Below are 21,130 nucleotides of genomic sequence, written 5' to 3' on the forward strand. Positions count from 1 at the left end.
ATGCTGTCATTTGTGATTAGTTTGACTATACCAATTACATTCTTCTAATACCATATAGTTTTCACTGCTAAATTAAAGCAGACAGCAACTTGCAAATTAAGGAAGCAATATTCACCATGATGCAATCAACCAAATCCAGCTCCCAAGTTCAACACATGAGAAATTGAATTCCAAATTTACTTCCTTTGTTAACGTGGAACCAAGAAACGGCATTATACTATAAAATAGAATTTTTGTGTTACGAGAGTCCATCTTAAATTAGTAACTACTTTAATATCCAATATCCCAAATAGCTGGTATTATACTATAATAGAATATTTTTTGGAATATCATTAACTGTATTTGTTTTAATTTATATGACATAGTTTGATTAGACAAAAAGTTTAAGAAAAAAAAAACTTTTGAATTTCGTACTCTTAGATATGTAATAACATTTCTCAGTCTATAGAAATTTATCCTCAATTATAAAATCGAGTTGTTCCTTTTTTCTTTTTTCTTTTTTTCTTTTATTAAATAAAGTATTAACATAATAATAATTAGGCTGAACATAAAAATATATACACTGATTATATATAAAATTTGTATGTTATATACAATGGCCTGTTATTTACATCAAAATTCAAAACAAAATGGCCTGCCATTTATATCAATTTTCCAAACAAGAAAACACATAAGATGACGTGTACACTCATAATTTAGCTTGTGATGGTAAATTAAAAGTTTCGGGTACAAGTTTCAAAAACTGGACCTTTTTTCAAAATCAAAAAGCTCCAAATTTTCAAAGAATTGAGCTGACATTTGCGCCTCTCGTAGGGAAGAAAAGTTTGAAGCTTTTTTTTTTTGTGGAACGTAAATTTCTCTAAAACCCTACCTATTTTTATTCCAATTTTTTTAGTATATATCATTTCCTTGATTTAGATCTCTTATAACCTCTTGTTGACATTACTTTTTTCTTATTTATAGATAATTCACCATATTGGTTAAAGCAAAAAAGCTCTTCTTGATACATTACTTGTTGAATAATTTTGCATTTTTATCCAAGAAATGAAAAGGGGTGATCCAATTCATCTCAATTTTTGATGGGGTTGTGTTAAAATTTTGTCTTTGCTTGTAGATTTTGCCAAAAAAAGGGGTTTTCTTGATTATTTTGATTGAAAAAAGGGTGTAATGAGTGGTTCAAAATTGGAGGGGCCATCTGCTCCGGTGGTTAGGCGAGACCCGTATGAGGTGTTGTCCGTTTCGAGGGATTCATCTGATCAGGAGATTAAGACTGCTTATAGAAAACTTGCTCTCAAGTAAGTCTTATTCCTAACACATTCGTAATTTCGATTCATAGATAGTTTTTTTTTTTTTTATAACAACGTCATTTGTCTGGATATTTTTTGGATGTTATAGTGAAATGTTGTTATAAAGAACATATAATATAGCATTAGAAAGCTTGCTCTCAAGTAAGTTATCCCTTACACATTCGTAATTTCGATTCATAGATAGTTTTTTTTTACAACAACGTCATTTGTCTGGATATTTTTTGGATGTTATAGTGAAATGTTGTTATAAAGAACATATAATATAGCATTAGAAAGCTTGCTCTCAAGTAAGTTATCCCTTACACATTCGTAATTTCGATTCATAGATAGTTTTTTTTTTACAACAACGTCATTTGTCTTTGGATATTTTTTGGATGTTATAGTGAATGTTGTTATGTTGTTAAGTTATCCCTTTTTTTTCGATTCATAGATAGTTTTTTTTTTGACGGATATTTTTTGGATGTTATAGTGAAATGTTGTTATAAAGAACATATAATATAGCATTAGAAAGCTTGCTCTCAAGTGAGAACCTTTGTTATAGTGAAATGTTGTTGTTATTTTTCCCTTCGCTACCCTTCGGGTGCGCACAGGGTAAATCCAGCTCCTGTGCAATAGCTCGCAAACCACACAAGAGGGATAACCCGCAATAGGCAAGCCTCGTGCGACGAGCTTGACCCAGAAGGCAAATCCCCTGCTGTCGTAGGCAGGGAGTTTCGAACCTGAGACCTCCATTGTGAAAGCCCCATGCTCAACCAACTGTGAGTAGGCAAGAATTTTTAGATTCATAGTTAGTTTTGTTAAACAGTCAAACCTCTATAACAACGTCATTTGTCTGGATAATAATTGGCTGTTATAGTGAAATATTATTATAACGAACATATCTCAAGTAAATTATAACACATATTTCTAAATTTCAATTCTTAGTTGGTTTTGTTATACAATCAAACCTCTTTATAACAATGTGATTTGTCTGGATAGTTTTTTTGTTGTTACAGAGAACATATAATATGGCATAACATGAAAATCGGCTCCAAGGAAAACTTTAATTTATAGTGAAATGTTGTTATAGAGGATGAATGTTGTAGAGAGATTAAGACTACTTATAGAAAGCTTGCTCTCAAGTAAGTTAATCCCTAACACATATTCCTAATTCCAATTCATAGTTACTTTTGTTGTAATGGTTTTTAAATGTGGTATTGGAATGAAATGGGCCTGAATAAAGCAGAACAGGTGCAGCAAAAACTTATATAGCTGACAATAAGTTGTTGGAATTAAAGTTGTTACTGATTGACTGAGTTATGGTATAACTGAGGTGAATTGTGGTGAACTCAGGGGTGGAGCTAGAGTGTTGGCTACGGGTTCGGCCGAACACAAAAACTTTGGTTCAAACCCTGTATATATCTCAAAAATCCATTGAATATGTACAAATTATTAATCTAGAAACCAATAACTTAAAAAGATTAGAATTCAGAACCCATAAGCTTTCCACCTCTGGGTGAATTGTGTATGCATTTTTGTTGGTATTTGTCTTGGAGCTTGTTGTTAAGCACTTGAGGATTATTGAATTTCTGTAGTAAGACAAAACTCAATGGAATTAAAGGTCAAGTAATTAATTAAGTTATGTGATGGTTGACGTATATTGTCATCTGGAGAAATAGAATATAGATGGGAGGGACTTGCTTGTACAGTATTTTATCGTATGACTTAACAGATAGAAAAAAAATAATGATGATGGGAAGTGAAGTCTGGTTAATTGGATAATTTGGCATTTGTCCCAAGTAATAAAATGAACCTAAATAAAGCAGAAAGGTGAAGCAAATTTATATAGCTGACACAAGTAGTTGGAATTATGGTGTTATTGATTGATTGTATAGCAGAGGTGTAAGTGTAGCAGTAACCTAAGCAGAAATTTGGTGTGGATTGTATATGCATTTTCTGGGCATTTGTCTTGGAGCTTGTTGTTAGCACAATGGAATTATTGAATTTCAGTAGTAAGACAAAACTCGTGGTGGTTGACGTATATTTTCTAGAGTTTAAACAAGTGTTTACATAATTTGTTTTGTTGGTGTAAAAGTAGTTTCATTGATAATATAGATCAGTGTATGGAAGTTACCAGTTTCAAAAAAAAATATAGATCAGTGTATGGACTTTTTGGAGTTGCTAGGGAGATGTTGTAATTGACTGTGTGGATATTCCCAGCAGTATTTTGTAACTCTTGGTACCTTCTTGGTTCCTGGTCAATAAACCTTTACCTTATCAAAAAAAATATTGTCATCTGAAGAATTAAAATATAGATGGGAGGGACCTGCTTGGAAAGTATTTTTCTTCTGATATATTAGTCTAGAGCATGCTGTATGATAGGAAGTTGAGTCTGGTTATAGAGGAAGAAGTGGCTGAAATTTTCAAGCTGTGGATATTGGGATTTGGGTTCTTGATTTGATACTTGCTCTTGTGGGTGAATAATGGAGCACATAAATTACTGGCAGGTATCATCCTGACAAGAATGCTAACAATGCTGAAGCTTCAGAACTCTTCAAGGAGGTTGCATTCTCATATAGCATTTTATCTGATCCAGAGAAAAGGAGGCAATATGATATGGCAGGCTTTGAGGTACTAACCCCTCTGTCCACCGTCAAATACTTCTTTTTTTCTTGCAAGGTCGTTCATCATGAGTAATAACATATGACGAGAAAGCCTTTTAGTATTTTGCTGTTTTTACAGACTGAAATCATGGAGAATACTTTGTTTGATTTATATCAACTTACATTTGCTTGTCATGTATCACATTGCATTTGAATGAGGTGACTGATTTAGCAGTAGAAAGAAAGTAGTTTTTTTTTTTTTTTGATAAAGTAGTAGAAAGAAAGTAGTTTAAAGAGAGAACTTTTTATAATCTTGATTTCAAGAGGGTTATATAAATAAGAGTTGGCTTAGGCTTATATTGCTTATATGATAGGTTGTATATCTTGAAAGATTGAATACTTAGTTATCTTTTGACTAAAAGATTGAACACTTAGTTATTATGCACTCAAAAGTCAAAACTATACAGGGGTCCATAAGTGCCAATAATATAAGATTAGCATATCATAAAGGTTCAACAAAATGTGGATACAAAAACGCAGGATAATGCTGCAATCTGGATGTTAGAACAACTAGTCCTTTCTCGAAGTTTCCATCCTCTTGTATTTGGGGATATTAACAGGTGTCAGGTTGAAGAGTCATCCAATCAAGCGCCATTTTCTGGACTCCTGACTTCTCCTTGAGATTTCTAGCCGAGGATTGTTTATAGGGTCCCTAAAATATCTAAAAAACACGCTACAACATAACATGTACCTACAAAGACAAGTCTTTGTTTTCATTTTAGTAGCACAAGGTACTTCTATTGGTGTTACAAGAGCTTTCTAATGCCAATATCTTTCAATTCGAAGGGTATAGTGCATCTTAGTGATGTCATTCATGTAACAACTGTATAAAATTTCATGCTATATATGTCCTGTGTGATCCTGTACCATCTCGGTACCTTATCAATACAATTTTGACCTTAATAAAAAAGACTTGAATGATAGATACCTAAAGGTTTTGTCAGGACAATGCAAACCAAAGAAAAAGAAAATAAGTCAATGAAGAAATCACTAAAGAATAGCTGGAAAGGAGTCCTCGTACTCAGATTGCAAAAACCCCTACTTGTCCTCTTTTCTCTCTTTTATTTTATGTTTACATCTTTTAAAGACAAAATTTGAAGAAGGGAATGCTTCTGACTTTGATTGCTTTGAGCTATACGCTCATAAGCGCTTCTCCTAAGTTGCTTTGCTTCGACCACGTGAAGTGAGGACATCTCGATTTGCATCATTTAAAGCAACATAAGGATCATCTTTTAATAACATTAAATAGTTAATGTTGGAAATGGTGGTAAATTGCTCGGGGTCAGGCATTTGGAAAATACCTTAAGTCAACTGAGAAGTAATATTGGGTTGGCTGAGAGAGAACAAAAGGTGGCCCAGCGAAAATCAGTGTCCCAAATTGAGTTCATGGAGAGCAGAAACCAGGCTTCAGAGCTGCATTCATGCTGAATTTTCTATCTATGTGAAAATTAGACGGTTGCTTGAGAAGTTCTCTATATCTTTTAGCAGTTTCAAGTCTCCAAGTGTCATCTGATGTCAGATTGTTAGAACATAGAAGATGCTACCTTTTACCTCAACTGCTGCATTCCCTACTTCCTGTATTTCGGTGGCTCATCTATGTCTTCGTTTATGATGCCCTCGATATAGCTTGTAAATCACAGCTAACGATGCAAAAAGGTGTGACTACCGTGGTTCGCAGCTCTGGTCTTGAACCAGGCTGTATGAATCTTAATACTCAACCTTTACCTGTTCTCCTTCCAACTTTCACAACCGAGGCAGTTCACCAACCACAAGTAATCAATTTAGAGCTGCGAAACTGCAGGTGCAACATCACCAATACTGTAAAGAAATGGATCTTGGGCCTAACTCAACCCCAAAAGCTAGCTTATGAGGGGAGGATTGCCCAAGTCCATATAAGGAGTCCACCCATCCCTTAAACCACCGATGTGGGATATTTTAACACCCCACCTCACGCCCAGGGCAGGACATCTGGTGCGTGGGCAATTTTAATATGGGGCACAATCGGGAAACAATAATTGGGATGGGTCCTGCTCTGATACCATGTAAAGAATGGATCTTGGGCATAATTCAACCCCAAAAGCTAGCTTATGAGGGGAGGATTGCCCAAGTCCATATAAGGAATCCACCCATCTCTTAAACCACCGATGTGGTATTTTTTCAAGTGATAATGGGAAAATGCATTGTTTCTCATGAAAATGGGAATAAGAAATAAAAAATGAAAGAAATTAGTTGCTTAGCTGCCAGTTTTCTGCTTATAGTGACTTTTGAAATGTGCCTGGTTAGAAGATGAGTGTTTGGGCTGAGGTTTTTGTTTTTACATTTTAACTTATCAGAAATAAATATTTTTGACTTTCTGAACACAAGTTTTTCTAGGAAATCTTATAAGAAAAAAGATTTTCAAGGAAATCTTTGCTGTTCGAATTATTTTAGGTGGTATTTTCACTTGCCATACTGCTTTCCAATTCCACAACTGAAACTGCTGACTAAGATGATTAAGTATAGTATATGCTGAAGTCAATGTAACCTGGCCCTGACTGTGTTTTCTCCATTTCCTATTCTGTTGTATCAATAACTTTCAAGAAGTCAGTGTATCTAGGTAGCGCCAATCATTAAGTTGTCTCCTGAAGTTGACGTTCCACTTGTTGCTAATCCCAGTTGTCTGCCACTGTGACTTCAGGATTCAGACTTAAAAGTTAAAACCTTCATATCATTGAACACGTGCTTCAAGGACAGATGTCCTGACCAGTTATCATTTCAGAAAGATGTCTTTCTTCCATTCTCTACTATAATGTCAATATTGGAACCAAGAGAGGCCAAAAAGCCTTGGTGGACCTCCATTCACTGACCCCATATAGTGTTGTCATTGCCCTTGGGACTCAATGTCCCTCTAGACCATACTTTTCTGTGATGACCTCTTTCCTTAGTGCTTGCTTCTCCTTACAAAATCTCCAAAGCCATTTCACGAGTAAGCTTTTGTTGTGTTGTTTCAAATTGCTTATGCCTAGGCCCCAAATTTCTTGCTGAGTGTAAGATACCTCCCATTAACTAGGTGAAAAAACATCTCTTCTCTGTCTTGCCTTGCACATGCCTTTTGCATTTTATTGTAGTCATTCACTTTATGCTCGGCATCAAAGCCGTGGAAGTATTTTTTTTGTCTGGATACAATAGGCATTATGTGTTGGAAGCTAGAGTTCCAGTTCTGGCTAATTTCTTTGGCAAAGCTGATAAAACTTCTTAATCTACTACGCTCAAAGAATGGCATTTCCAGACTCGTTTGACATTTTTTTCTTAAATTTTAAGGCTCTTGAAGCTGAAGGAATGGATATGGAAATTGATTTGTCCAACCTTGGAACTGTCAACACAATGTTCGCAGCGTTGTTTAGGTAAGTCTTCCTCCCAAAATTTTGTATTTCTGGTGATGTTTTTGATTAGTTTTGTTAAATTTATTTATTTTGCCTGGATAGCAAATTGGGTGTTCCTATCAAAACAACTATTTCTGCTAATGTTCTTGAAGAAGCTTTGAATGGAACTGTCACGGTCCGCCCTCTTCCAATTGGCACATCAGTCAGTGGAAAGGTATTAATTTAGTTGTGTCTTCAAGCTTGCAGGATAAAATTTATCAGCTCTACCAGGGATTTGACATCAGTTGAGCTTTAATGCAGGTAGAAAAGCAAAATGCTCATTTTTTCGGTGTTACAATTAGTGATGAACAAGCAGAAGCAGGGATTGTAGTAAGAGTTACTTCAGCTGCGCAAAGCAAATTCAAGGTATGTTTCAGATGTATACAATTATATGATAGGTACTTTGCTGCATCTTGTATTTTCATGCTTTTGTATTTTCTACTGTGTTGATACTTAAACTGAACTTCATGATTTTTTTCAGCTGCTATATTTTGAACATGATGTAAATGGGGGTTATGGCCTGGCCTTGCAGGTAATGCATTTTACAGTTTTTATTCTTCATTGTGTGCTTACTGAGGATTCCGATAGCCAACCCTTTGTTATTGTGTGCTTGAGATATTTCTTGCTATAGATTTCTGTTGAAGAACCTTGATGTGTTTGCTTAGAGCAAAGTTAAATGGAATTGATGCTGAATTCTGAGTGATTTGATGTGGCTAGGGAAAAGTAAAACAGTAATAGGGAACTATCACCCTAGGAAAGGACATGTTTAATTACTAACAAACAAACTCGTCATTCTATATGTCTTTTTAATTTTGTAGACATGTTTAGCCTGATCTTACTATTCGTAGAAAGGGCTTATCTCTACCCATTCCTTATAAAATTTGACAAAATTAAATAAGAAATTAGCGTACCTCCAATTTTGGTGAATAAATGGTATATGTCTAAATACTGTCTTTAAGGGAGTTCATGCATCATTCCAATATTGATTACATTTATATATTCCCATGTACACCCGATTTTAGTAGGTTTCTGTTGTACACTTAAGGATCCAAGCAAAGTGCTCATACCTAGAACGGCCATCACATCTTATCTTGATTTGGCTATTTTTGTATATGTATCATCATAATTAAGTTGAAATTTTTGGGTATAGCCTTTGGCAACCAAGTGTGCCTTAGGCAGATCGATCCACCTTACCAACTTTTGTTGTCACTCCTTGACAACCAGCAGTAGAATTATTGGAGGCCTAGGACAAAGCTCCCAGCTAGCATAAGGTGTAAGCAGAACATCCTCAATTAGTCCCACCCAAAAAAAATGATCTCTCCTCAGTCAGTGTTTGTCGTAGCTTGAATGTGAAAGAGGTTCACCTATAGACTTAGAAGAATGTATGTGGCACCATCTTCAGATGTTTCTTTTCACTTATGACTTCCAACCCTGTGTGTATCTTCTGAATTTATGAGCTTGTAAACTGGATTTTAGATGAAGCAATTTATCCAATCTATTTAGTGATTAGTATTTCTTAATAAAACTGACCCATTGCCTCTATTTACAGGAAGATAGTGAGAAAGCAGGCAAGGTAACCTCCGCGGGAATGTATTTCTTGCACTTTCAAGTGTACAGAATGGATTCAACTGTAAATGCGGTATGTGAATTTCATCTTAGTGGTTAAATTCAATAGTGTAGCATGCAGTGTTGTCAAGTGACAATACTTGTGATGATGTAGTTAGCAATGGCCAAAGATCCTGAAGCTGCTTTCTTTAAGAGGCTGGAGGGCCTTCAACCTTGTGAGGTCTCACAACTAAATGCCGGCACTCACATATTTGCTGTTTATGGTCTGGGCTGCTTTTTTTTTTTTTGGTTGAATATATTGTTTTTGTTTTTAGCAAACACTATCTAATCGCTACTGATCATGCAATGCTAAAAGAAACATTTTTATCTGATGTCTACAGGCGATAATTTCTTTAAGCCTGCTAGTTATACTATTGAGGCTCTGTGTGCCAAGACATACGAGGACACAACTCATAAGCTCCAGGATATCGAGGCTCAGATTTTGAGGAAGAGAAATGAGCTTCGACAGTTTGAAACAGAATACAGAAAGGTTGTCTATCTGCTTCATAGACAATGTCTGTCATGAACATGTTGTATCTCATGCTTTCTCATTGCACTATTTTCCTTGTGATGTCTACAGGCATTGGCGCGGTTCCAGGAAGTGACCAATAGATACAGCCAGGAGAAGCAGTCTGTAAGTTTGTCTCTTACCTAAGTTTCATTGCACTGAGATGGTATGATTAGGAGTGGAAAACGGGCGGGATGGATATGGGCCGGTCGAAAACGGGTTGAACAAAAAACGGATAAAATATCAGACCCGCCCATATTTAACAATAAAAAATGGGTAAACCGACGGATAATATAGATATTCATATTATCCATGGTTTCGGGAATAGCCAAGTGAGAACACAAGTTAAAAGCCAAAATGAGTTTTAGACTCCCAAAAAGCAAGAAATCATGAAAAATAACAAGCACACAAATGGATATTGATATCCATATTATCCATCTAGATATCCATTTTTAGTGAATAATATTTGGTCCATTTTAAAAAAGTCAGTAATCCAACCCAGGTCTAATGGTTCGGATTGGGTGGTTGTCTTTTTAAACATTTTGCCAGCCCTTCTCAGATGGTATGGGGCGGGGCAGATGAAAAGAATCATCTATGAGTTAACCCTCTGAGTGATGTTATTTTGTGAAGGTCGATGAGCTGCTCAAGCAGAGGGACACCATCCACTCTTCATTCACGGTTACAAGGACGGTTGCTACCATAAGTGGGAGCGGCAGTGGGCATTTCAGTAACGGAAGTAGCAGTAAACTTTCTGGCGAAGACTTACAAGCCGATAGCCCGGGGGGAGATGGCAGTTCAGACTCCAAGGATAAATACTCGAAGAGGAAATGGTTTAACCTTAACCTCAAAGGTTCCGAGAAGAAGTAACCGGGCTCGAGGTTATCTATACTCTAGATGCTATAAGTTCCCAGTTCCATCCTCACGGCAAAGGATGAGGGCTTCATGTATTCTTTGTTCAATTTGTTGGTATTTCTTGGGCTTCCGAGACGTTTTCTTTTACGTTTATTTTTTCAAATATCATTTTTTAGGCATGCAAGTCTGATTTCTGTCGAGTGATCAAAGATGTTGAAGGTTTTTGTTCCAGTATCTGTACATTTGATTCTTGTGCTGTATCATAATGTACTAGTTAATGGACTTCAAATTTTCAGTCCTACAAATTTTGCAAGATTTGTTTCTCGCATGGAAGTATAAGAACTCAACGGAATTCTCTTCTTTGTTTGTCAATGAGAGGTGAAGTGCTCCTTGAGTTCTTAAGAATTATAATATTTTTCGTCCCCACATTTTCCCTATCCTATTTATCCACTAAAATGTGCTACCCAAAGGATCTAAGAAAGGAAGGGCGTCATGTTGTGTTAGTTTTCTGTATTTTTTCCCCCCATTTTTTGTCTCTCATTAGTTTTAAGATTAATTGGTCAAGCACAAGTCCATTAAGATGGAAACACGGGTATAAATTATACTCTTGTCAACATATATATACATCATAAAGAGATTATAATATTTAACTAGCCAAACGGGACCATTCTACTCTTTGAGAATTTTTATATTTACAAAAAATAACAATATTACTAAGGCTATCCTATACAATCGAATCAAGACATTTATATTTTAATCAACCAAAAAAAAAAAAAATTAAATTATTTTTATTTTTTAAAAATCATTTTTTTAAAAATGGTTTTTTAGGCCTTTTTTATATAAAAATTATTTTTTTTTAAATTTATTTTTATATTTTTTTTAAAAATTATCTGTATATATTTTTTTTTTGCTAAAAAAAACATGACCTAATGTGCAAACATATACCATACATATACTCCCTTTGAACTGTATATTTGTCTCAAACTTAAAAAGTTTGCTCTTAAAATTTACTTTGTGTATGAAAAATGTATTCGTTGAAATGGTATATCTGACACAGCAATTAAATAAAAATACTTCAAAATTTGTGTTTATAATTTGAAAAACGTATAATATGAAATTTGTATCTTGCTCATGTCTTAAATATTTCGCTCACATTTTCATGTATAAAGTTTTGTTAGATTTCGTAATATATTAATACAACTACAACAACATTGTAAAAAATAATTATATTCATACAATATTCAAGGCTTAAAGTTTTCGCTCAAAATTTTGTATATGAAAATTATATTAAAAATTTTTAATATCACACATACACATTTCATACAACTTTCATACATAGAAATATGAGGTAATTTTTTTAAGCCATTGAGCAAAAAAAAATTAATATTTAAAAAATATATATAAAAATTATTTTTTTTAAAAATAAAAATATTTTTTTTAAAAAAAAATATTAAAATATATATATTTTTGGAAAAAAAATAAAAAAATAAAAAATAAAAAATATAAAAAAAAAAAAAATATTTTTTTTAATATATCGATTTTTATAAATAATTTAAAACTATCGTTACGTTTCGTAAATATTTCTCCTTAACATGTATATATACGTAGTTTTCCCTAAATTATATTCTTGTCAACCATATCTTGTAAAGTTCCATAAAGAGATTATAATTCAATTTTAATCTAGCCAATGTCGGGACCATTCTACTCTTTGAGAATTTTTATTTGCCGTCCTAACCAATAAAATAACAATATGCTCCTTTTAGATAAGGCTATAAATAAGAAACTAATCGAATCAAAGACATTGAGCTAAGTTCCTTAATCAACCAAAATAAAATAAAACAATTCTCAAAATATTCATTGTTCCTATACTTTAGCTAAGATGTAGTACGGTTTACAATTGTTTTTTGTGTGTGTAGTTGGTTATTGTCTAGGCCTTTCTTTATATAATATCGTACATCTCTTAGTGAAAGATAACATTTATTATAAAATTAACAATGGCAACATGAATTGTACTAATATTTATATACATTAACTTTGGGAAACGCCATCTTAGGTTATCTGTACTAAGACTATTTGTATATTAATTTGCCAAGCTATAAAAAATTGTGGACATGACCTAATGTGCATAACATATACCATACATATACTCCCTTTGAACTGACTTTTATTTTGTCTCAAACAATACTTGTCTTGAATTCTCTTACAAATTAAAGTACTTTGCTGCTTATGCCTATTAAAGAATGGTTGCATTGGTTGAATTTGGAGCCATATGACACAGCAATTAAATACCACCAAATACTTCAAAATTTGTTTGTTTATAATCAAAGCATATAATTTCAAGGTAAAGCATAATATGTCGCATCTTAGCCTTGACAAAGTGCCACATGCCTAGGCCCAGCCATCCTTTTCTGGCCCAGCAGCAGACTGGCGAGTCATGTCTGGATTCAAGCCAGATTAGAGTCTTCTTTTTGGGCTTAGGATTTAAATCTTAATTACAATTATTTAGGATACCTATATTTAATTACAAATATAACAATACTTTACTAATAATAGCAAAATAGCATGAAACACAATGAAAGATGCTCCAATCTTTCCCATTTTAGATTCAGAGAAAATTTGTCTAATTAAGTAATTACTATATTAAAGATGCAAAGATAGAAATAATTAGTTGATTATCTTGTAACTTGCAATTATTTACATCTATGTTTTAAAAATGGAGAAATTGTGATTCCGTGATTAGATAGAGATTTTTCTGAAATTATTGTAGCAGTTCGACTATGCATATCATGTTCCTGTGTAGCCAACTCTTTTGATTTTGCTTTCAAATATAAAGTCTTTTCTCTTTTATAACTTTTTTTTAATCACTATTTTCTTCTTTAATATAATGATTTTTTCAACACCCATTCCTGATGACGTCCAAATCCACTCCTCAAAGAGAAAGCGTACACGGTCGTATGCAATATAATTTACCCAACTATGAGTCTGGGTCGATCCCACAGGGAACAATATACTGGGCGATTTAAACAAGTAAGGAATTATCACTTTCTACGCTATGCCAAACACTTGATAATATTTTGATTTTGAGAAAATATAACTAATGCGAAAATATAAACTAATCTAGAAAGCAAGTAAAATGATCAATGACCACAAGCATGGATACAAGGAACTCTCAAGTAACGATCCAATGTATTTTATGATTTTACAACTAAGAACAGGTTTATGTTGATAGATAATGATTCCTAAAATCTCATTGAAAGTCTTCCAACCAAATCAATGAATTTCACTCTAAGCTTTTCCAAGCCTTAGAGTGTGGTATTAAGTACAATCAATTTAACCTCAAGTAACTATCCTATTCCTAGCTCAAGTTATTAGATGGGTTTAATGACCCAAATTCTTGTTAATTAATCTTTCTCAACCTAGATTTCCTCTTCCGAGCTCAATCAAAGTAAATGGGCGAGTCCTAGGGTTAGCTAATCCCTTAAGAATCATTCAAAACGAGATTAATTAAAGAAACAAAGACCCACTTCATTAGAAATAAAAATCATTCAATACATAAGCATAACAAGAGGTTTCATCCAACTTTGCAAATGAATATTTTCATAAACAAGATTAAAGTTATGGAATAAAATTCTACACACTTAGATATACAATACAAAGCAAGGAATTGAAGAAATGAAGTAAAGGTTTAAGCAATGCTCAACTAAATCTTCAAATCTTCAACCCCAAAGTGTGGTGTAGGAACCTAGTCTCCAAAACTTGTAAAAAACTGCCACAGATATGTTTTACAAACCCTAAAAGAGTATTTATAGCATTCCAAAACGGGAACAAATTGTGGACAAAAATGTCCTGCAAAGACACATGCCGCAGCAAGTAGAACACACACGTATGCACAACATCTTTGCAGCAAGTGCCATTCGTGTGTGCATACGCACACATGACAACTGTCGCTTTAGCATGTCTTGCCGTAAAAGCTTGTTCTATTTTTGCTCTATTTTGCTCTATTTTGCTCCGTTATGCTCTCCGGACATTTTATCCTACAAAACGACATAAATACACAAAAAATAACACCAAAAGTGCTTGAAGAGTCACAAAAACTTAAGGAATTAGTATCGAATATCCCGTAATTTCGCCGCACATCAACACCCCCAACTTAAAGTCTTTGCTTGTCCTCAAGCAAATCAAAACTAAAATCTCAATGAGGATCCATCAATACAGGCTTAGATAGTGCTACTATCATTTTAGCACATTCTTCAACTAAGCACAACCCTCATGACTTTGGTTGGTACTAACAATTAGGCTACAAACATGTGAAACTTCAACCAAATAACTCCCTCATTTCAAAAATGCAATGGAGTTTCAAAACAATCAAGCGACAACATTCAAGCCTCAATAAGTGACTCAAAACCACTAGCTTACTAGACATGCTCATTTGACTCAATTTGAAATTTTTCAACATCACCAATCTATCGTAATCCATATGCCCTCACAAGAAAGAAAGTCCCAAAATCACTATATTCACAGCAACAACACGAGGGACATAAACACAAAGTCACTCACACTCAACAAAGAAATTCTAGTGCTAACAAATATCACACCATGAGCTTGCTCTTATTTTCAATCATTACTAACTCAAGAACATTCGGTTGGAGATCACATAGGGACTTTTTAAGCTTGTAATGTGGGCTTAGAGAAGGGTAGGATAAGTATTTGGGATACAAGTGACTACGCCCTCCTTGAACACTACACAATACCTTTTGTCCACTTTCCTCTTCATTTCAAAACATCACTCCTTCCTTTGCATACTAATTTCCCCAATTATTCCAACTTCTTTTTGTGCAACTATTTTCTTGATTTCTAATGTTTTTGTTCTTTTCCAAAAAAAAATTTTCAGAATAAGTTTGCAACCTTTTTGTATTTTTCAAATTTTCTTCCTTTCTTTTGACTTTTCCACAACACCAACCTTCACCACTTCTCAAGCAACACTAACACCCCAACTTAAGGCTTTTGGCCTCAAATTCACAATTTCATGTTCAAGGAGGAAAGGTTCAAAAGAGAGACTTTTCATCAAAAAGGGTAAAGGCTTGTAATGTGGCAATCAAAGAAAAGGTCATAGGCTCACATAAGGTTACTAGTGAAATTATTTATGCAATGGTAGACTAGAAAGGCTAAAGAAGCTTTTTCAAAAATCACAAAGATAGCCCAAGGTCATCTCTCCAACCAACATAATCAAAATTAGCATTGAAAGACTAACCGGGCAAGTTCTAGATAATAAAAGTAAACACAAGAATTATTCAACAAACACTCACCACACATGGCATATGAACTAGTCAAGATGGAGCAATTTCACTTCCTAAGCAAGAACAACTAGAGCAATATCTTATAATCCAAAGTAAACCTAACTAGTAGGTAAAAAGTCACCAAATGAGCCAAAAAGTTGTCACAAAGGTCATTTTTTCCTATGCACCTTGATTTTTAACTTTCACAAAAAATTTGGAGGGTATTCACATTTCAACATTTCACATGCAAGAGACTAACTCTATTAGTACCACAAGACAAGAGTTTCCATATTTTTCCTCAAAGGAGCACCTACACCTAAACTACAAGACTAATTAAAGAAGCTAAGAAAGAAAATAAAATAATAAAAGTGACTAATCCACAACATGCCAACAAAACAAAATCTTCAAAAATTTGAGCAAGTTCCATTTGCAACAACGTCTATCCACAACACACAACAATACAAAACAAACCCCAAATAAGGGCACACACAATATCCATATATAAGACAAAAGCCCGGCAAGGGCACAATTTATGCATAACCAAAATATAATGTGCTACCACATGCCACCCCCAACTATAAACATTGCAGTGTCCTCACTGCACATAATCAAAACAAAACATAAAATAGTTTGAGGGTAGCCGCAGGCATGACCTGCGAAACGCAGGTGATGTCACCTGAAGAATTTTTTTTTTTTTATTTTTTGATTTTTGACACTGCTTGTATGACCGTGAATCGTAGGTGATGTCACACCGAAAAAAAAAAATTTAGCAAAGAACTCCGGTTTAGGTTGCTCTGAAAACTCGATCCGCTCAAAACAACTCCAAAAATTCGAAAACTTTGCAGATTAGTCAAAAACAATAAAATAAATGATTCTAAAAAATAAAATTTCAAAAACGACTTAAAATTTTGAAAACGATGGGTTGCCTCCCACCAAGCGCTTAATTTAACGTCGCGGCACGATGGTTACCTTTACCACTTTTCCCTCCACTTGGAGGATATGAATTTTCGCCCCAACTTTGAATCAAGGTTCCGGTGATGCTCGTGAGGCGGTGGTAGAAAAGCAAAGAGGCCAACTCTCGAATGTCGCATTTTACACTTCTTGGCCTTTAAGTGAGGAATGTCACTTTGTCTTCTTGGCATTGCAAATTTCAAAATAAAGACGCTTTCTTCTTCATCTCCACAATCCTCCATAGGCTCGGTTAGTTCAACTTCCATATCATCAACCAAGCACAATGTGAAAAAATGGTTGGAATGTGATCCAACGCGCCCCAATTCCAAATTTGCCTCATCTTTGACATCCTCACCCAAAAATGAACTAGAGTCTTCAAAAATTATTTTATGAACTGTTTTATGCAACTCTAGTATCATTTCTTCAACTTCGGCATCATTCACTATTTTTGGGTTGGTTGGTTGGCAATTCACCATTAGCTCATAAAAATCAATCTTGATCTCTTCTTCATTGGAAACCAACTCAAAACTACAATCCATGGCCCTTTGATATTGAGCATCACATGCCTCAATCTTTGTATTCAATTCGGCCTCCAATTTCCGGATAGAAATTTCAAGTAGCTCCACTTCTTGACTTTGCTCAACATGCATTTTTAGAAATTCTTCCATCATCCGTGAAATGCCTTCACGGTGATCCCCATAGGCTTCAAGTTGTTGAGCTTGATTCATTAACCAATCTTGGCTCAAAATTTCCATTTTGTCAAGTTTTTCTTCATTGTGAGAGTCATCCAACTCTTGTAAAAATCCATCCATGGTGAGATACACCTTTTGGATAGTTTCATCATCTCCATGTTGAACTTCAATTCTTCTCACAATTTGGTCAAGACTTGCCCATATTCTTCATTCCTCCCCATTATGCTTTTCAAAATTTCCTCAACTTCTTCTTTTTGAGATTTCTTCTTGGAGATTTCTTTTTTTTTTTTCTTCTTCTTCTTTTTTTTAGAAGATTTTGCTCTTCTTTTTCAAGTTGAACCACTTCTTCAATTCCACAACTCTTGTCATGGTCACAAGAATTTTCGGGCTCATCTTTTAAATTTGAAATCTCTTCTTCAACCAATTCATTTTGAGGAGTCGACACTTCCATGACAATTGAGGAATTGGCATCCTCAAATGAATCAATCATTCTTTTCATAGCTTCTCTATTTTCTAAAATGGATTGTTGGACGAGTTTTCGCTCTTCCTCCATTTTAGCTTCCCGATCTAAGTATGTTTGGAGCATTGCCATAATGCCTTCAAATCCGGCACTTTGTCCTTCACTTGCCATGTTATTGTCCCTATCAAACTCAAAAGCACAACTAGCATTTTCGTTAGAACAACTTGGGGGAGGGGGAGCAAAATAATTGGGACAATCACCCCAATGTCCACCTTGACCACCACATATATATCGCAACTATTCCCATCATATAATTGAGACGGTGCACACATCTCTCTCCCGAGAGCATTTTCACAATCTTGCCAAAAGTGGGGTCCTCCACAATATGGACATGAGTCATCAAAATATGGGTTGCAACCATCAAACCCATTTTCATTCCATGATGCCATAGTAATACAAGTAACAAAAATAAATAACAAAATGAAAAACTAACACAAAGAAACACAAAAAATCACAAACACATATTCACAAGTTTAGACCAAAGCAAGCAAGCTTAAATCCCAAACTAACCCAAATACGCCAAATTGTTCCCTAGCAACGGCGCCAAAATTGATAACGTCCAAATCCACTCCTCAAAGAGAAAGTGTACACGGTCGTATGCAATATAATTTACCTAACTATGAGTTGGGATCGATCCCACAGGGAACAATATACTAGGCGATTTAAACAAGTAAGGAATTATCACTTTCTACGCTAAGCCAAACACTTGATAATATTTTGATTTTGAGAAAATTATAACTAATGCGAAAATATAAACTAATCTAGAAAGCAAGTAAAATGATCAATGGCCACAAACATGGATACAAGGAACTCTCAAGTAACGATCCAATGTATTTTATGATTTTACAACTAAGAGCAGGTTTATGTTGATAGATAATGATTCTAAAATCTCATTGAAAGTCTTCCAACCAAATCAATGAATTTCACTCTAAGCTTTTCTAAGCCTTAGAGTGTGGTATTAAGCACAATCAATTTAACCTCAAGTAACTATCCTATTCCTAGCTCAAGTTATTAGATGGGTTTAATGACCCAAATTCTTGTTAATTAATCTTTCCCAACCTAGATTTCCTCTTCCGAGCTCAATCAAAGTAAATGGACGAGTCCTAGGGTTAGCTAATCCCTTAAGAATCATTCAAAACGAGATTAATTAATTAAAGAAACAAAGACCCACTTCATTAGAAATAAAAATCATTCAATACATAAGCATAACAAGATATTTCATCCAACTTTGCAAATGAATATTTTCATAAACAAAATTAAAGTTATGGAATAAAATTCTACACACTTAGATATACAATACAAAGCAAGGAATTGAAGAAATGAAGTAAAGGTTTAAGAAATGCTCAACCAAATCTTCAAATCTTCAACCCCAAAGGGTGGTGTAGGAACCTAGTCTCCAAAACTTGTAAAAAACTGCCAAAGATATGTTTTACAAACCCTAAAAGAGTATTTATAACATTCCAAAACGGGAACAAATTGTGGACAAAAATGCCCTGCATGCAGCACATGCTGCAGCAAGTGCCACTCGCATGCACAACATGCTGCAGCAAGTGCCATTCACAGGTGCTGCATGCACAACATCTTTGCCGTACAATCCGCTTAGCATGTGTTGCCGAAAAAGTGCCGCTTGTTCTATTTTTGCTCTATTTTGCTCCATTTTGCTGTTATGCTCCGACATTTTATCCTACAAAACGACATAAATACACAAAAAGTAACACTAAAAGTGCTTGAAGAGTCACAAAAGCTTAAGGAATTAGCATCGAATATCCCGTAATTTTGCGGCACATCAATTCCTAAATCTAATAATATACATTAGGGGGAAAAAAGAAAAAGAAATTAAATTTGACCAGGTTAAAACATTAGAACTAAAGGTAATAAGCAACCGCAAGCAATTTTTAATCTTTTCCATGTAAATGAGAAGTACTCCACAGTTATATTTTAAATTTGGTTTGTCCTTTTGGATATTTGGGTGATAAATAATGAAAAATAATGAAAAGCGAAGTGATACGGTAGTAAGCCCTACCATTTAACCACAAAACATTTCCCGAGGGTCAACTATGTTATTGTAGAGAAATAAAAAGAGTCACCATCTTCAAAATATGGAAATTCTACTTTGTGATGATATTGATTCAAGCTCTTGTCGGGTGCAATCGTTTGATTGTGTTTGCCGAGTTTCCATTACCATTTGTTTGCCCAGCAGTTAATGGTGCAGTTGCCCTAGGTGGGCTACCAAGTATACCATCATGTATCGACATAAATCTTTTAATCACCAGATCCAGTTTCTTCCCTAAGTCATCAATTTTGGCCCGTGAAAATATTATGACTTGCCTCGTGATGTGATTTTATCGCAAATTTTTTTACATTTTCCTCCATAGATTTCGATCTTTGTAGTTGTCATATTTGTAAACTTACATGGGCTAATTAAATACCAATTTTGTAATATTGATGCGCATAATTAAACCAAAATTAGGGCCAAATCAGGGAATTTATTATATTCTCAACCAAATTGATCAATTACAATCACCAAATGATTTACAAGTCACCACGATAACCAGATGAACTAAGCTATAATCGCCTTAGCCAAAGGCTTGCAATGTGATTGGATTCCTGTGGAGAAGATAAGAGAATTTTAGAGAGAGAAAGAGTGAAGATCGAAGAGAGAAGGAAGAGAACTTGAGAGGGAAGAAAATACCATCAAATGATTAACTGCCTTTTTCCCATATCAGTTGAGATATTTATTTATTTGGTTGGGTCCTACAAGACCAGAAAAACTAATCTCCACCGTTCACTTTATGGATTTCCCTTATCATCTGACTAGGATGTGAGCCTGTGGCTCAATTTACTACACGTGGGATTTGGTTACCTAAATCCCTAATTCCATCCCTAATTCTCCTAATTCCCCCAATTTCTTAATAGTTAATTAAAAAACTAATAACAATTTCTAAATGAGTTTCCTGGAGATAGAGAAATGACAAAGGATATACGACCAAAAGCCTCGTTGGCGCCTAGGTTCGAAACCAACACCGCACCGATGCCGCATTGTTGACTAACGATACGCCGGCAAGAAAGAAAAGGTTAAGACGCGAAGTCGCAAATGGGGGTTGGGTGCGTGATGGCAGGACACACACAAACACGTGGAGTGGATTTGAGAGCGGCGGCTCCAAACTAATAACCCACTCTCTCTCTAATATCTTGTAAATCGCAAGTTTAGAATTATTATATAATTAAGATAGACTTTAGTTGTAGAATGATCTATTGCGATCCATAAAGTATTTCAGTTAAAGATTATCCTTGATTAGTAATTGTTCCAATACATGTGCAATTGGCGGGGTAATGACCCCATGGGTATATGTGGAGGACAAAATCCATAGAGAGC

The 21,130-nt window shown here is 34.7% G+C and overlaps 1 protein-coding gene across 1 annotated transcript; it reads left to right on the forward strand.

Moving 5' to 3' along the window:
* The first annotated feature begins 810 nt into the window (after window positions 1-810).
* Window positions 811-10,620, forward strand: LOC132067661 (chaperone protein dnaJ 15-like). The gene is made up of 11 exons (XM_059460955.1): window positions 811-1,295; window positions 3,794-3,917; window positions 7,250-7,332; window positions 7,414-7,525; window positions 7,612-7,716; window positions 7,832-7,882; window positions 8,900-8,989; window positions 9,071-9,179; window positions 9,297-9,445; window positions 9,536-9,589; window positions 10,094-10,620. Exons 1-11 carry the CDS (start codon window positions 1,168-1,170, stop codon window positions 10,328-10,330), a joined length of 1,242 nt encoding a protein of 413 aa, XP_059316938.1. The 5' UTR covers window positions 811-1,167; the 3' UTR covers window positions 10,331-10,620.
* The last annotated feature ends 10,510 nt before the right edge of the window (window positions 10,621-21,130 follow it).

Source organism: Lycium ferocissimum, chromosome 8 (genome assembly GCF_029784015.1).
Source record: "Lycium ferocissimum isolate CSIRO_LF1 chromosome 8, AGI_CSIRO_Lferr_CH_V1, whole genome shotgun sequence".
Lineage (NCBI taxonomy): Eukaryota > Viridiplantae > Streptophyta > Magnoliopsida > Solanales > Solanaceae > Lycium > Lycium ferocissimum.

Bases quoted from the DNA above. Each gene is read 5' to 3' on its own strand.
- LOC132067661 (XM_059460955.1), top strand. From the start codon at position 1,168: ATGAGTGGTTCAAAATTGGAGGGGCCATCTGCTCCGGTGGTTAGGCGA. The intron at 7,717-7,831 runs GTATGTTTCAGA...GATTTTTTTCAG, and splicing joins CTGCGCAAAGCAAATTCAAG to CTGCTATATTTTGAACATGA. The intron at 9,446-9,535 runs GTTGTCTATCTG...TGATGTCTACAG, and splicing joins TTGAAACAGAATACAGAAAG to GCATTGGCGCGGTTCCAGGA.